This window comes from Pteropus alecto, unplaced genomic scaffold (genome assembly GCF_000325575.1).
Source record: "Pteropus alecto unplaced genomic scaffold, ASM32557v1 scaffold9, whole genome shotgun sequence".
In the NCBI taxonomy this organism is placed as follows: domain Eukaryota; kingdom Metazoa; phylum Chordata; class Mammalia; order Chiroptera; family Pteropodidae; genus Pteropus; species Pteropus alecto.
The window spans coordinates 477,306-493,097 of record NW_006442106.1 but is presented as its reverse complement, the minus strand read 5'-3'; the positions used below and the strand labels follow the sequence as shown (position 1 = coordinate 493,097).

At 52.9% G+C, this 15,792-nt stretch overlaps 2 protein-coding genes and 1 long non-coding RNA gene across 4 annotated transcripts; 1 reads left to right on the top strand and 2 right to left on the bottom strand.

Annotated features, from left to right (window-relative positions):
- Positions 1 to 1,858: 1,858 nt before the first annotated feature.
- Positions 1,859 to 3,666, bottom strand: TMEM147 (transmembrane protein 147). Its single transcript, XM_006919877.3, has 7 exons — positions 3,459 to 3,666; positions 3,321 to 3,390; positions 2,796 to 2,855; positions 2,576 to 2,712; positions 2,354 to 2,438; positions 2,141 to 2,262; positions 1,859 to 2,058 (listed from the first exon to the last, which is right to left on the bottom strand). Exons 1-7 carry the CDS (start codon positions 3,533 to 3,535, stop codon positions 1,935 to 1,937), a joined length of 675 nt encoding a protein of 224 aa, XP_006919939.1. The 5' UTR covers positions 3,536 to 3,666; the 3' UTR covers positions 1,859 to 1,934.
- Positions 3,667 to 3,677: 11 nt separating this feature from the next.
- Positions 3,678 to 7,528, top strand: LOC107196260. Of its 2 annotated transcripts, XR_003042554.1 has the most exons (3): positions 3,695 to 3,851; positions 4,145 to 6,198; positions 6,792 to 7,528. It is a non-coding gene; the product is annotated as an uncharacterized LOC107196260 (long non-coding RNA). The 2 variants fall into 2 exon arrangements; XR_001517659.2 differs by having other exon boundaries at positions 3,678 to 3,851; positions 4,145 to 7,528.
- On the bottom strand, positions 3,858 to 15,183 carry GAPDHS (glyceraldehyde-3-phosphate dehydrogenase, spermatogenic). The gene is made up of 10 exons (XM_025038537.1): positions 14,341 to 15,183; positions 11,526 to 11,712; positions 10,663 to 10,759; positions 10,391 to 10,497; positions 6,550 to 6,861; positions 6,085 to 6,166; positions 5,624 to 5,775; positions 5,299 to 5,461; positions 4,142 to 4,239; positions 3,858 to 4,058 (listed from the first exon to the last, which is right to left on the bottom strand). The coding sequence occupies exons 1-10, from the start codon at positions 14,405 to 14,407 to the stop codon at positions 3,986 to 3,988; spliced, it is 1,338 nt and encodes a 445-aa protein (XP_024894305.1). The 5' UTR covers positions 14,408 to 15,183; the 3' UTR covers positions 3,858 to 3,985.
- Positions 15,184 to 15,792: the final 609 nt, after the last annotated feature.

The window sequence follows — 15,792 nt, the reverse complement described above, 5'->3', positions numbered from 1 at the left end:
GTCACCCCCCCAACCCCCACACCCCGCCCCGCCCCCCCCGAAATAAACACATCCCATTGGTCACCACCACTTCTGCTTCTAGCCACTCTCCTCCTAGCCCTGCCAATCCTTTCCTGGTCCAGTCCTGGCCTTCCAGCCTCAGTCTCCCCATCCAGTGGCCATGGAGACCTTCCAAAAACCAAATCTGACCCTGTCCTTCCCCTACCTAGGATTCTCCGGGGTTCGCCACTGCCTCTGCTCAGCTCCCCAGCTCAGCCCTCAGAGCCCTCTGGGATCTGGCCACTGCTGACTTGTCTCACAGTTCTGGTGGGCAGGCCAGGCCCTCTCTTTGACTTAAGGCCTTTACACAGGCCTTCACGCATGCTTTTCTTTTTGCCCCACTAACTCATCCATTAGGTCTCAGCCCACACACGATCTCTTCAAGGGAGCCCAGTTTGCCCCCCAGGTTGGGTCGGGTGGCTCCTCTGGGCCCACACAGCCCCTTGATTTTCCATCACAGTCCTAGTCATTATAGTCTATCTCATCAGTCCTACCACTCTGACCAGGCTTCACCCACGACAGCCCCGATTCCTCTGGCCAGTGATTTCCCCACCTCGGCCACAACCACTCTGGTCTGAGCCCCATGAAAGCTGGGATCTGTTCAGACAGTTGGCCACTAGCAGGGGCCCTGGATCGGAGTCCCTGCCCAACAAATAGTTGTCAAATAATTTCTGTAAACTTCATTTATGCCAATATGTATCAAGGGCTACGTGGTACACAGGATGGAAGTGTAGGTGAAAAACCATTACACAGCCACCCGACTGGGCTGAGGGAGTACCTAGTCTACTCTTTTGAATCATTCATTTCTTCTCCACTCCTCCCCTAAGACACCTGTGAACCCTATCTTCACTAGGGGCAAGGAGAGGATGGGGCTAGATGGTGGTTGTGCCAAGTAAATACTTTCTCTGAAAACACGAAGACTGTCATAGCAGAGCTGAACAGAGCTGTGCTTGGTGCTTTCTAGGCCCAGGGTTAAATAACATTACGGCAAGACCATGATAGTCTGGCAGAGGAAGAGGGGCACTGTCCTAGCCCATGCTCTGGGCGATCCTACTGGGAACACTAGGGCTGGGGATCACTTTCCTGAGTGGGCAGGATTTGCATCAAGCACGAATTCAAAGCTCTGCTTCTGACAGCCCTCTCAGGGAGGGGGAGGGGCCAAGGAAGGGATAGGGTGGGGAGGGTGGCAACCAGGAAAACATCCAAACTGGGGGGCTCATATGCTCTATTTGGCTGCAGCTGTCTCTGAACTCCACCCTGAGGAGGCTCAGGCCAGGCCTTGATCTGAGAGCCACAGAACTGAGTCAAAGCACTGAGAAGCTCAGAATCACAAAAGTCTGCTCCCAAAGGTCCAGTGGTTGGACTGTTCAGTGTGCAACGGGGAGACCTAGATGGTTATAAGCAGGGAGGGTGAACAAGTAAGACTGGGGTTTCAAATAGATCCCCTTGGCTGCCATATAAATGGTGAATCGAAGGAGAAGATTAGGCCAGGCTTCTAGGAGGTGACCAGCCAGGGAATAGCTTGTGGGGGAAGACAGCCAGGTTAAGGCTGTGAAAAGTCCCCAAGAACCCCCTCTTGGATTCTAACTCCTTTCTGTCACCTGTTCCCTGAGGGCTCTGGTCTCTGCCACTGCTCAAAGATTATTCATTTCAAGCCCTCAGTCTACCCTAGGAAAACTAGGGGCCGAGGATCTGCTCCAGGAATACAGGACAAATCAGGGCCAGTTAGTTACTTGGCTCCAAAGGCAGAACAAGGGCCTCTGGGACGCAGATGAGTATGGTACTGGTAGACAGTTCCAGAGAGAGATGGAGGCCAAAATAACTTTCCAAATATTGTTTACTTCACTTAAACCTAGAGACAAGGAAAAGGTATGTCAATATCTGAAACGCCAAGCCTAGGAGTGCACGTTGACAACGGCGACATACAAGGCCAGGGTGCTGAGGGCCAGCAGCCCTGTCACCACTGCTCGGGCCAGCAGTGCTGTCCAGCTGCCCAGAGAACAAAGGTGGACGAAGGTCCTGTGGGGAAACATCACAATGAGGGAAGGAGAACAGATAACCCACCCCCATTTGACCCAACCTTCAACCCTGCCCAGCTCACTCCATGACAAAGGCCTTATAAACGCTAAGGAACATCAGCAGGAGAACCGCTGGCCGGAAAGTGTGGTACAGGTCGTAGCGTGTTATCATCCACACCTGGGCAGATGCGACGATGTAATGAACCTGAAGGGAGGCAGGAAGTCAGGGCCAGGCCTTAGGGAGAAGTACCGCCACCAGCAAAAAAGACGTGTATGGGAGAGCAGGACTTGCGTACCAGACTGATGTTGGAGTCAATGCTCATCTGGATGTATTTCCAGTCAAACTCAATGCCTCGGGCTCCAACCCAGAGGGGGATGCAACTGAACAAGGCAAAGGGAGGTATTCTCCAGTACTCAGAAACCCTCGGCACCCAGAATCTGAGCCCCCACCCTCCAGAACCTCCCTGAAACCCAGGTGTCCTTTTTCAGGAATCTGGGTTCCAGGCTGCTGCACACACCGGGACATAATGAGCTCGGCTGTGGCCCAGCCCAGGGCAGCAACCATGATCTTGTACTCCCCTTTGCCGGCATTCCGGGACATGACAAGGTTTAGGCCTATCAGGTCCGCCACATCCACGCTGGCCTTCATGAACTCCTGTGGGTCAGGGTGAGGCTTCAGTAAGCACAGGAGCCAGGGCCCCCACTCCTGCATTCCCTCCCCTCCCTTGCCCCACTCACCCCAATGAAGTCATAGATGCCGCCTTCCCAGGTAGGAAAGAAAGTGGCCAGGAACAACATCTGAGAACAGAAAACAGAGAGGTCGCCTCAAGGTGAGGGGGATAAACTATGTAGGTTTTGTGGGAAGTTAGTGTGTACATGGAGGGTTGGACATTGGGGTTCTGGGGCCCATGTGGAGAGGGACCGTCAGATGGAGGCAATATTGCAGGACCAGGGGAGACAGAAGGAGCCGTAGGTTTTTCTATGGTAATCACAGGGTATCAGGGTCAGGCCTGGAGATGCACCGTATGGGGTTAGCGGCTCTTAATCATACAAAACTCCTCTGAACGATACAGATGAGTTTCTCTATTTTACTAAAAGTTGCCTGGAGACCTCTCCTCAGGTCCAAAGTCTGTGTTCTAGGGGTATTCCGGAGCATCCCTACGCGGGGTGCTGAGGACGGTCCCACACCAGGGGATCTGGGCGGGGCGGAGCCCTGGGTCTGGCGAGCCTGGGGGCCAGACCCACGGCTCCGGGCGCCCTCACCTTACACAGCTGCACGAAGAGGTAGGTGACCCCAGCCTGGACGCATTTCCAGAAGGCGTTGTATTCGGACCTGCAGGAGCGAGAGGTGAGGGCTCGCCCCGGCCCGCACCCCCCGCCCCGCGGCCGCCCCGCACTCACAGGCCGCTGCACTTGTAGGTGATGAAGTAGGGGAAGTAGGCCAGGGCGAAGCAATTCCCGAAATGAAACAAGGTCATGGCGCCAGTCCCGGGCCGCCAGAGCACGAGTCTCCGCTTAGCCCGCCCGGCGCCCAGGCCTGGCGCCCCTGCCTTGCCTCTGCCGCGGCCCGCGCGTCCTTCTGGGAGAGGAGTACGAGTCGCCGGCGCGCTGACGTCACGGGCTCCGCCGCGGCGCGCCGTGCGGCCACCGGAACCTGCGCCGGCCGGTACTCCCCCGGGAGTCACCGCGGAGCCGCGACGCTCGGCCCTGGGCGCGGGCTACCAGAGAAACAGGGGCGGGCCTAGAAAGCGGACTGACCCCGCCGTGACCGGCGCAGAGATACTGGGAGCAGCAGTGAGCACTCTGGCTTTTTATTTCGCTGGTGGCCCAGCGGCGCAGGGGGCACCTTTTGGGAGCCGAGGGCGGGAATGAGAAGTAGAGGTTCCGGCCCGGGGAGAACAGGGAAGCAGAGTAGGGGGTGTCCTGCTTCAGTTATCTCGGCTGAACATGTAGCTGAGAAGGTCCACCACCCGGTGACTGTAGCCGTATTCGTTGTCGTACCTGGGGAAGAGGAGAGGGAGTCGGAATCTCTCCTGTTCACAGTCGGTATTCTCCACCCCGATGTCTGATCCCTTCTCCCTTACCAGGAAATGAGCTTCACGAAATTGTCGTTGAGCGCGATGCCGGCTTTAGCATCGAAGATGGACGAGTGAGTATTGCTGATGAAATCCGTGGAGACAACCTGGGTGTCAGAATTTCGAAGATAGGTGTGGGTCGCAGAGCAAGGACCTCCAGCAGCTCTGACTTTGATTCTTAGGCTTATTGACTATCCATTCATCGACAGTATTTGATGGACCCCTACTGTGCCCAAGCTCTGGGGACTGGGTATGAGGAAGGCACATGGAGGCTTTGCTTGTGGGAAACTGGCCAAAGGACACAGACCGCAAACACTCAGGTGCCGCACCGATAAATATTATTTTCTGGGAATAATGCAAGCACTTGGAATGGCTGGTACAGAGGCCCATGAGGAGAGGTGTCGAGGCTGGGTCTGAATGACTAGGAGGGTCTGGCCAGCTTAGGTCCTCAACAGTATCTGAGGTGGAAGGAGTTATAGCACAGAGGCCCTGACTGTTTTGGCCTCCGTGTGATGGAAGGCCGTCAGCAGTGGGGAAGGTTATCAGCAGTGGGGGTGATGTGATCTGATTTTATTAAAACAAGAGGTCCTGGCAGCTGTGTGAGGGTGGACCTGCAGGAGCTAAAACAGGGAGGCAGCACCAGAGATGGTACTACTGGGAGCAAAGGGACATCCATTCCTCACAGGGAAGGCATCTGGCGTGGCCTGCCCTGAGCAAGTGTTGAAAAATGGGATATGTTGTCTTGTTCACTAAGCATGTAGTGAGCACCTGCTGTGTGACAGGCCCTGAGAAGACAGCTGAAGCTATAGAAGTGAAAAGATAGTCCCCAAATCCTTGCTTTCTTGGAGGACACATATTAGCAGGACCAATAGTGACTATGAAATGAAATCTCAGGTGGGAAAAAGGGCCACAAAAAGAATATCTTGCTGAGGAGGAAGGCTGAAGTAGAGACTTGGAGGAGGTAAGGACAGACTATATGGCCACCTGGGGGGAAAGCTTTCCACACCAAAGGAGCAGCAGGTGTGAAGATTCCGAGGCAGGGAGAGCTGACCTTCCCAGCCCTGCTGTTCCTATCTTGATACATTGCAAACAGCTCCTTGATAAGTGGAAAGTCATGCTCCCTCCCCAGAGGGCTCCTCCCAGGGTCCCCTCTCCTGAGCCCCTACCTCATCCTCAGTGTAGGCAAGGATACCAGCCATGCGCCCCTTGGCTTCTGCTTTTATAGCGTCCTTGATGGCCGAGTATGGAGTAGGCTGGGCCAGGCGACAGGTCAGGTCCACAACAGACACATCGGGGGTTGGCACCCGGAATGCCATTCCTGTCAGCTTCCTGGAGAATCCCACATTGGGGCGGGTGTCAGAACTCAATGACTTCTCCGTTCATCTCCCTTCACCTTTACTTTTCCCTCAATAGATGCCTCAAGGATTGGGGACCAGTCCAGTCCACCTGAGGTGTGCCCTCTACCTTGGTTGCAGCTTCCTGCCCTCATACCCTTTGAGTGCTGGGATGACTTTGCCCACAGCCTTGGCAGCCCCTGTGGAGGCTGGGATGATGTTCTGGTGGGCTCCCCGTCCATCTCTCCAGGCCTTGTTCGATGGCCCATCCACTGTCTTCTGGGTGGCAGTGTAGGAATGCACTGTGGTCTTGGAGAAGAAGGGGGCTTAAGAGCCTTCCTGCTCCTAAGCTCCCATGCCTCTTTTTCCCAGGTCTGTGGTGGTGAGCTAGGTGTGGAGGTTGGCAGGGCCACCACCACAGACCACAGGAGGGCACCTGCAGGCTAGGGTCCAGCCTTTCCTGAATGTTGCACAGTATTTTAAAAGACTTCATCACTGGTGGGCCTCTTCTCCCGAAAGCAGTCTCTTTCTGTTAACTCCACACACTAAGCATGTCCTGGGAGGAAGGGGTAGAGTTTCCCTGCCATCCATCCTGGCCCAGCCCTCTTCCCAACTCACCATCAGTCCTTCCACGATCCCGAATCGCTCATGGATGACCTTGGCGAGGGGGGCCAGGCAGTTGGTGGTGCAGGATGCATTGCTGAAACAGTCCACGTGCAAGGGCACTGTAAGGTGAGTTGCAGAGCCACCCCTCCACCTCACTTTGGGGGTGTTTTGTGAAAAGTCAGTATGGGGATGAGAGGGATCACTGGGGCTGCATTCAGACTGAAGGAGGCACCGGAGGTGCAGCTGGGGGAAGCTCCCCCAAGCATGTTGTCCAGAAGTCATGCGTGTCTAACACTTTTAGGGTGATATTAACATGACTGTTAAGACTTTGGGAAGGAGAAGCAGACTGATGTGAAAGAAGCATCAGGGAGGCTGGTGGGAGTGGGGGTGGGGTGGGTGAGTCTGATCCCTCCCCATCACAGGCTGGCATGTCCTCTGGGCATGACTTACATACTTCAGGATGTTGCTGCCCATTACCTGACAATCTTCATGGAGTCAGGGTTATAGTCCTTTTCGTTCACCCCCATGACAAATGTGGGTGCATCTGGTGAGGGAGCGCAGATGACCACACGAAGGGCACCTGCCTTGATGTGGTTCTGGGGAAGGAGGAAGGAGCACTGGTGTCGTGAATTCATGAGGTGCTTTGAGTGCCACCACCACCCCGCCCCCAGCCAGCCCTGGACACCTCTCCCACTTACGGAAGTTTCTTCTAATGACAGGAACACGCCTGTGGACTCCACCACAAAGGGGCTCCCGACAGACTTCCAGGGGATATCTCTGGGCTGCTTGCTGTGGAGGGGTGGCAGTGCTGTGTGTCAGTCTCCCTGCATGGCCTCGCCTTCATAGTCCATGGCCTTTACTGCTCAAAGGGCTGATCAGACACCTTCCCACCTGGCCTGTGACCATCTGTTCTCCCCACCCCACACATACCTAGCTGTCCCAGATGGATTCAACCCTGCTGGTCTTGCCTCACCCCAAATCCCTTTGCAGGCCACTTTTCTTGACTGCACCACCTGGGTATGTACAAGCTGCCACCTCCCCGACTCAGGCCTCACCTGCCCCCAGGGGACCGTCCCTGACTACTCCCAACCAGATTAGGCCCTTTCTACCTATGCTGCCTGGAATGTGGACCGTGGGAGGGCGAGGCTTCAGGTCCCTTGCTCTGGCAACCTCACCACAGCCCTCTTTGCCCCTCTTATATTTGCCACTCAGTTCCTGTTACCGGGAGCCAACTGCCAGGCAAGTCCCTGAAGACAGGTACTACATCCTGAGAGCAATGGGCGTGGTGGGGGTGTAACCAAAGCCTGAGACTGCCCTGGGGTCAGCGAGGGCTAGGGGATTACATCAGAAAAGTAAGGAGCTTTTCTGTTTCTTGTTTTATAAATTTACATTTTTAATTGATATTTTATCAAATGTTTGCACTTGAAACATATTAAACATCTATTGCTGTTTTCTACTTGGCTTGTATACCAGTCTTTTCCTTCACTGGGTTTATCACAGCTGCAGTATTTGCTTTTGTGATTATTTGTTAGTATCTGTCTCTTCTAGACCAGTGGTCCCCAACCTCTTTGGCACCAGGGACCAGTGCTCCCTTGAGAATCTCATGCCTGATCATATGAGGTGGAGCTGAGGTGGTGATGCTAGCGCTGGGGAGCGGCTGCAAATATAGATGAAGCTTTGTTCACTGGCCCGCTGCTCACTTGTTGTGTGGCCCAGTTCCTAACAGGCCACGGACCGGTGCCGGTCTGCGGCCCGGGGGACCCCTGTTCTAGACCACTCCTTGCAGCAGGGCTGGGTCTGTTTTCTTTGTCATTAAGCCTGATCACCCCAGAGGGGTTCAGTCAGTGTTTGTAGGAATATTTTTTATTAGCCATCCTACGTGTTTACTGAACACCTGCCATATGTCCATATTCGAAATGCTTTACCTGTACTGAACTCATTTAACTCTCACAACCTGAGGAGTAAGTACTGTTATTATTGGCATTCTTCAGAGAAGCCAGAGCAGAAGTGAAGGGGTAGGAGGCAGAGCTGGCCAAGAGTGCAGGCAGGCTGGCCCTAGGATCTGTACTGGCTGCATTGCCAGAGTGAATGAATGAAAGAATAAATGAATGAATGTACAAATGAATAAATGAATGACTTGCTTCCTCTCTTCTCCCTGGGCCACACACACGGTTCTTCTCTCTCCCTGGTCATCTGCTCTGTCAGGTCACCTTATCATCTGGCCTAACTAGCTCTTCTCTGAGGCCTCCCATTTCCTGCCTTCCAAGTTGGGCTCTTCAACAAATTCCTTTGCAATAATTGCTGAGTTGGCATGGGGCAAAGAGTTGGCAGCCCAGGAGGCCCTAGTCCATTATGGGTTTGCCTTCCTGTCCAGGGGCCTGTTTTGAGGTTTCCATTCATTCTTCAAGGAACTGCTGAGTCTACCCAGAGCCAAGGCCTGTGCCTACAGGTACCAAAGCAACAGCGTTGACGCAACTGACAGGGCCCTTCTTGCAAGGAGGCTGTCGCCTTGTGGGAAAATGCTATTCCCAGTGCTCCCCACAGACCTGTTAACTTCAGCTATGCTCCCCACTATGGCTGTGAGGGACATGGTGGTCATCCCTATCAGCTACATTAGGAAATAGGCTCAAGGAAGTTCAGTCCCTTGCCCAAGGTCACCTGACTAGGAAGGATGGAGTGGAGTAAAGTACACACAAAGCAAGATAACTTGTGCCGAGTGCCCAGTGAATGCCAACAGTGCAGTGACGGAGGGCAGAGGAGGGGGGGACAACTGCTGCAGTGACCTGACAAGGCAGTACCCGAGTGGGGGTGCACATTGAAGTGGTAGCTGTATGGGGACAGGGAAGAGGAGGGGAATGCTGTAAGTGCAGGAATAATGGTGCCCGGGCTGAGGAGAGACAGGACATGGTATGTCTGAGTAATGACTGCTGTGTTGGCATTGTTTCTGGTACGACTTTAAACTTAGGTCAAGCAGCTTCTCCCATTCTCACTGGTGTTCCAGTCCCTGCCTCCACCCCCCCCACCCCCACCCCCATCTTTGCACCCGACCCTGACCACCTCACCACAAGCCTTCCTTGCCCTTCTTTATTGTTTACCCTTCTCTACCAAATAAAAAGAGAGGGGCTGAGAGCGGACCTCATGGGAGGAGTGCTGGGAAGGCTTGTGAGCATACAAGAACAAGTGTAAAATTTGAGGCAGCCAGAGGACCAAGCAGTGGCTAGTAATTTTCATTAAAAGGATAAATTAGGTTTCTGTTTCCCATTTTATACTTTTTTAGTTTTTTGATATCTTGCAAATGTATTTGAAGTATGTTAAACGTCTAATATTATGGCTTTGACTTATAGATTCTAAACATCTTTAAATAAAGGAGGAGAGTTAATGTCAGTGAGGACTATGTGAAATGGGCACTAAGAAACATTGTCCAAATATAAGAGGTGCTGGATCAGAGTCCTGAGAGGTAGATGGCCAATGTGCTGAGGTGACATGGGAAGGGTGGGGGTGGGCACGCATAGTGCTTGTGAGGCCCCATCAGGAGCTGGGATTTTATTTATGGGGTGATGGAAGCCATTGGAGGGTTTAAGTAGGGGAGTAACTAGGTCCAGCTGATGTTTTAATAACCCTTTTCCTGTTTAGGAAAAAAAGTGTAGCTCTCTGCCAGTGTTAATTTAACATCATGCGTAGGAATGCTACGTTTTCTAGGATTTGACATTTTCAGCAATCGAGAATTACTGTATTTTGTAAGTGGCAGTGACACTACTAAAAAGAGAATGCTATAAATAGAAAGATGTTTGTTTCCAAAGATTATCAATATACTAGAGCGATGTGAAAATAATAACAAAAGCGAGATATTTCATGGCAAACTTTAGGGGTAAGGTTAGGACTGTAATCCACAAGTTATCTCGGGGTAAATGCTGCAGCTGCAAGCACCACCAGTGTGTATTCTCAGAGCAAACGGGAAATGGGTTAAAAAGGCCTCTATGGCTGCTGTGTAGGAACCTAGTGGAAGCTATTGGTTAGGTGGCGATGCCGTTTCCTGGGAAGGGAGATTTGGGGATTGAAGGAGAATCAAGAGTTGAGTTTTAGACATGTTGATATGCCTGTGAGAAGACATGCAAGTGAGTACCGTGGGGCATCTTTCCAGATTAGTGCTTCTAAAATGGGACTTCTCTAAGACCTCCCTCTCCAAACCAGTACCCAGAGGCATTTGCACACAGTCTGGGGTTATGAACTCTGTATGACAGGCTGGAATCCCATTCTCGTCATCTTTACGTCCCCTCCATTAATGTGTTGCAAGCATGCATTAGAAAGCTGCCCTTACCACTGGAAGATACTGATCTCCTGTTTATCCACGACCAGCCGTCCATTCTTGTATTCCACAGTCCCCTTGTATTGGCCATGGGTGGAGTCATACTTGAACAGGTACACCTGTGGCAAACAGCATAGCTCCAAGGCTTAGGGTGACGGGTGGGGGAGTGAGAATCCCTCAGGAGTCCCTGTCTTGGTGAAGGTTCCACATTGCAGCTGGGAGCCTTCCAGAGAACTCCCTGAACACCCTCCCCACCTCAGTCCTACCCTCTACCTGCTGCTCACCATGTATTCTGGGTCAATGAATGGATCGTTCACTGCTACCACCTTCACGCCCTTCTCCATACAGGCGCGCAGCACCAGGCGACCGATGCGTCCAAATCTGTTCAGGGACAGGGGGTGTGGGGTTGTCCTCAGAATCCTCAGCCAGCAGGCAGAGGAGAGAATGGGAGAGAAGTGGGTGACATGAGGGCCCTCAAGGAGACTGGGTGGGACTCAGTCTGGGGCAAGAAGGTAATCAGCCCTGTTGGGGGCCCCTACCATCTTGCCCAGATGACCTCATCAGCCGCTTAACTGAGTTTCCTGCTTCCTCATCCATCCATCCTCTTCCCCATTCCTAACCATGTAACTGGATGGATCTTGTAGAACTTCAGGTCACATTATGTCTTTTGGCCTAAAAACCTCCATGACCCTATCAGTAAAACCAGATCCAAACTCCTTACCGTGGCCTACCAAGCCCCTGCCCATTTTCCACCATACTCCCTCTTCTCCCTTGCTTGCTCTGCACCAGCCACACTGACTTCCTGCCTGTCCTTTGCACACTAAGCTGACACTTCTGCCCCAGGGCCATTGCTTGCTGCACAGCTGGCCTTCCCTGACACCTCAACTAACACTGCCCTCTCCAGTCTTACTATACTTCATACTGTTCATAACATATCACCAGACTGTCATGTTCCTTATTTGACGATTGTGTTCCTACCAGAATGTAAGCTGAAGGCGGAGACCTGTCCACCTTTGCAGGTGTTTCTTCAAGGTGGACAGAATGAAAACGCTGATGGCAAGAAATGTGGAGACACCCCGTTCAGTGATTGGAGGAAAGGCTGGGCCCTAAGACTTCAAGAAGGGCCCAGGCGCTGGGGCTGACTTACCCACTGATGCCCACAGTCAGTTCCCGAACCACGGTAGGTTTTGGTGGAGGTGGAGGTGGAGGTGGAGGAGGAGGTGGCACTTCCTCTTTGATAGGCTGAGGCTGAGGTTGGGGCTCGGGCTCAGGCTCGGGCTGGGGCTCGGGCTCGGGCTGGGGCTCAGGCTCCCGTGGGGGTGGTGCTCTGGTTACTGTGGGGAGAGAGAACAAAAGCATCCTCAGTGAGGGCGGCAATGAACGCACCATCCAGTGAGAGAGGATGAACCATCTGTGCCACCAGAAACCATCGTTGCTAGCTTCTGACCCCTGGTGGCCAACCATCTAGCCCATTGTTTCCCAAACATACCTGATCCACAGAATGAGCAGGGGGTGGGTTTGCTTTAAAATATCAATGCCAGGGCCCCTTCCCTGGAGATTTGAATTCAGTGGGTACTGTGTATTTTTAACAATCGCTTGGGGTGATATGCTCTGTACCTCAATTTCCTCTGTAAAATGGAGATAATAGTAGTACTTCTCTCGGAGGGTACTTTAAATGAGAGTTAAATGAGGTAATACGTGTAGTGCTTATCACAAGAATCTGGGAACATTACACATACATTAGTATTTCAAAGATCTTTTCCTGAATTGTCTGATAATTGACATAGCCCAGTGGTCCCCAAACTGTTCTGATAAGCATCACAGAGAGGCCTCTCCTAGGGAAGTCTGACTCAGTAGGTCCTTACTGAGGCCCAAGGATCCTGTTTCTAACAAGCATTCCAAGTGATTCTTATCCTCAGAGTAGTTTAGGAAATATGTATCATAATATGAAACAAATGGAGACCTCGTCAGCTTCCACCTCTCCAAACACACACTTCCACTCCCATACTGTATTTTAAAACACCTGTGCTTGGAGGTGTGCTACCTGAGCTGCAGATGAGGGCTTGAGGAGAGGGGAGACGTGGTGGAGACAGCAGTTAGGGATCCTGCCTGGTAGAGGGTTTCATGGTGGGGATCAGGCTTTGACATCAGTCCTGGCTCAGCCACCTGCCAGCTAGCTGTGTGGCCTTGGGCAAGTTAATGAACCTCTCTGGCTTATTTCCTATCATCTCATCTGACCCTTCATCTGGGGCTTCTATGAAGACTCGGTAAGATCTCAAGGCCCAGTAAGTGCTGATTTTAATAGAGGAAAAGAAGTCTGATACCAAGTATTCATAAAAAAAAAAGGAGAGAGAAATGATCAGAGAGGCTGGAGGATGAAGGTGGGAGTTGTGTTTGGTACCAGAATCAAAAGCACCTGGGAGGTGGTGGGGCTAAGAGCCAGGCCCTAGCTGTTGTCACCGTGACCTCTCTGGGTTGCCACAGACCTTGTGGCCTGAGGCTGGACTGTGGGTGTTTCCGGTAGCAATATAAGTTCATAAATGTATTAATGTTTACTGGTGGCAGAGACCTTATAGTTGTTGGTGACTTTAAGGATATTTGCATTCCTTGAGGTTCTGTTTCTGCTATCAGGAAAGGGAGAGCTGTCCACTTGGCTTAAGAGTGGGGATCAGAGCGCACTCCGCGACCTTTCAAAAGAAAACTCAGGTGGTCCTCTCCCAACTTCCCCCAGCCTTCTCCTCTCCTGCTCTCTACTCTAGCGAGGGAAGGGGTGGTGGGGGCGGGGGGAGGCGTTAGGGAGGATGGGAGTGGGTGGTATATGGGCTGGAGGAAAGCTTCTGCGCCGGGAATGATGAGTCTGGAGGAGCTTCAGCAATGAAGCATCATTCTCTCCCTATTAAAATGACACTCTCATTTCCTGGGTTCCACCGTGGACTAGGTACTGTGCTGGACTCCACGTGCATCACCCCACAGAATTCAGCTAGGCGTGCTCTACAAAACCATTTTACAGAGGGAAAACCGAGGCCCAAGGCGACAAGAGCGAGTGACGAGCAGGGAGGAGGTTCAGGGCCCATAGCCCTTATCGTGTCTGCTGCTGCATCTTGCAGGGGTCTGGGGACCCTGGAGCCAGGCCTAAGTCTCGCTTCACTCCGGCCACGCCCGCCCCACGAGGGGCGGAGCTTCCCGGCTGCCAGGGTCTGCAGTCTGTGAGGATGGCACCAGGGAATGGGAGTTGCCCTTACCGAAGACCTGGGTTCGATCTGAGTTTGTCGGGTTAAATGTGTGTGTGTACCTCTGGCTGGGTGAGGTAGGGCTGCCTAGTGCCTGCGAGCAAGCACTCCGAATACTAACTCTACTACTTTGGTGTGAGAGACCTAGGAAAGGGGTTTGCGCTCTATGAAATGGGGACAATAAACCCCTGGCCTCACCAGGTGGTTGTGAGGTTTCAGTGAGCGCACGGCTCTGGCAGGTTGCTAGTGTCCTTGCTTCGTGTAATACGGAGGCGGCGGTGGGGGTGTGGGGAGGCGGCAAAGCCCACCAACCCCCAAACGGCCCTTCGGCGCTGATCGACAGGAGCGTCAATTTTCTGTGAAACCCGTCTCGTCGAGTTCCTCAACCACCAGCGGCTGTCCTCAGAGACAGCGTAAATCCAGCCCCTGCTTCTCCCCTTCCACCTCGTGCGAGTGGCGCACCCTCAGGGCGGGGGTTCTCGTGCCCTCCACCGTCGCCACAGAAACCACTTTGCCAGCAAACTCGGGGGGCTGACGGGGCTGGGGTTAGAGGGAGGGAGGGAAGGAAGCGGCTCCGGATGGAAGAGCCGCGCCCGCCAGCGGCAGCCCTTCCCTTGCCTCCTGTCCCATCCCTTGCGGGGACGCTCTCGGAAGGGGGCTCTGACCCGGCGATCCCTGCTCCTCGACTGCCCTCACTTGCCCTCCCCGGGGGCGTTTCGGCGTTTTCCTCACCCGGGCATGGCTGTCGCAGCAGCTGGACAACGGTGACATTGGTGAGGACGATGTCGCGTTTCGACATGCTTCCTAAAGTTTCATGGCCTAGCTGCACCAGGACCCACCGCGATGTTACTGCGACGTGGGGCACAGGCAACCTGCCGGGACGGTACAGTGCCCAGTGATGTCACAGTGCTCAGTGATGTCACAGAGGTGGTGGCATGAAGGCCCAGTCCCATTCGTGACGTGTGCTCTTTGCATGCTGAGCACTACTGTTCCAAGGCCACCGCTGGCGTCCAGAATGGCATCCAGTTTTTTATACTGGCCCTCAAAGCCCTTTTCTCTCTCCTCTCTCTCCTTTGGCACACTGGCTCGCTGCTGTTCCTTGACACCCCCCTCCCCCATGGTTACCCTAGCTGTTCCCTGATGCCTGGAAGCCCTGCCCCGTCCATCCCTTGGCTGGTTGCCTCTTGGTTTCCCTCAGGTGCCACCCTTTAAGAGAGGCCCTCCTGATTCCCCATCTGCAGTTCTCCCCTTTCTCAGCCATGATCTGCCATCACACTCCGCTCCCTGCAACATACCCACTTTCCAAGAGGCTTTGTCTGACTTCCTGGCTTAGATGTTCCATTGTGCAAAACTGCCTCAGGGTTACACTCTATTATTTTTATTTTCTTCACAGCATATGTCTCTCTCTAAAAAATCATCTTGTTTATTCATTTGTTTTCTTACCAATTGTTCTACCCACTAGCCCAAGCTCTGGGAGGGCAGAGTGCTTGTTTACCTCATCAATTTTATATTCTGTTGACTAAAAGAATGTTTAGGGTGCCCACTCAATAAATAATACCAGAATGAATAAATAAATGTAACCTCCAGGTTTCTTTGATCCCTAGTCTTAAAGCAACCTCCAAGCCATATCCTCACAGTACCCCAATTCTTTTCCTTGTGGCTTTTCTTGTAGTTTGTCATGATCTAGATATTGATATGCTATTCACTGTCTCCCCCATAGGGCATGTGTTCTTGTCTATTTTGTTCACCACTGGGCCTCCAACAGCTAGAACTGTGCCTGGCACAAAGCAGGGTTCCATAAACATTTGGCGAAGAACAAAGGACAGATGGCTCCCTTCCTCTCAAGCACTGGGGTGGGGGCTTGCACAACTGTGACTCACAGGCAGGCACCTTCACCTGCAGAGCCAGTCGACACAGCTCTGATCAAGATTTAGGGGTGTGCGGGTTTGGGCCAGGAAGGAGTCACCATCCCATAGAGAGGTGTGGAGGCAAGAAGGGGCAGAATGACATAACCTCTTCCTTCCCCAAACCTCTGTGGGAACTCAGTTTGCTAAGCACCTGCCACGGGACAAGGTGAGGGGTGAGGCCTTCCTGCTTGGATGTCCCAGGAGAGGTGGAACTGAAAATAAGTTGGGTGTATGGATAGGGAGATTTCTAGAACCAACACCAAAAAGAGATAGTAAA

Bases quoted from the DNA above. Each gene is read 5' to 3' on its own strand.
- GAPDHS (XM_025038537.1), bottom strand. From the start codon at position 14,407: ATGTCGAAACGCGACATCGTCCTCACCAATGTCACCGTTGTCCAGCTG. The intron at 11,713-14,340 runs GTGAGGAAAACG...CTCTCCCCACAG, and splicing joins GCTGCGACAGCCATGCCCGG to TAACCAGAGCACCACCCCCA. The intron at 5,776-6,084 runs GTGAGTTGGGAA...TTCTTCTCCAAG, and splicing joins GGATCGTGGAAGGACTGATG to ACCACAGTGCATTCCTACAC.
- TMEM147 (XM_006919877.3), bottom strand. From the start codon at position 3,535: ATGACCTTGTTTCATTTCGGGAATTGCTTCGCCCTGGCCTACTTCCCC. The intron at 2,856-3,320 runs GTGAGGGCGCCC...TTCTGTTCTCAG, and splicing joins TCTTCGTGCAGCTGTGTAAG to ATGTTGTTCCTGGCCACTTT. The intron at 2,263-2,353 runs GTACGCAAGTCC...GCCTCCCTTCAG, and splicing joins TTGACTCCAACATCAGTCTG to GTTCATTACATCGTCGCATC.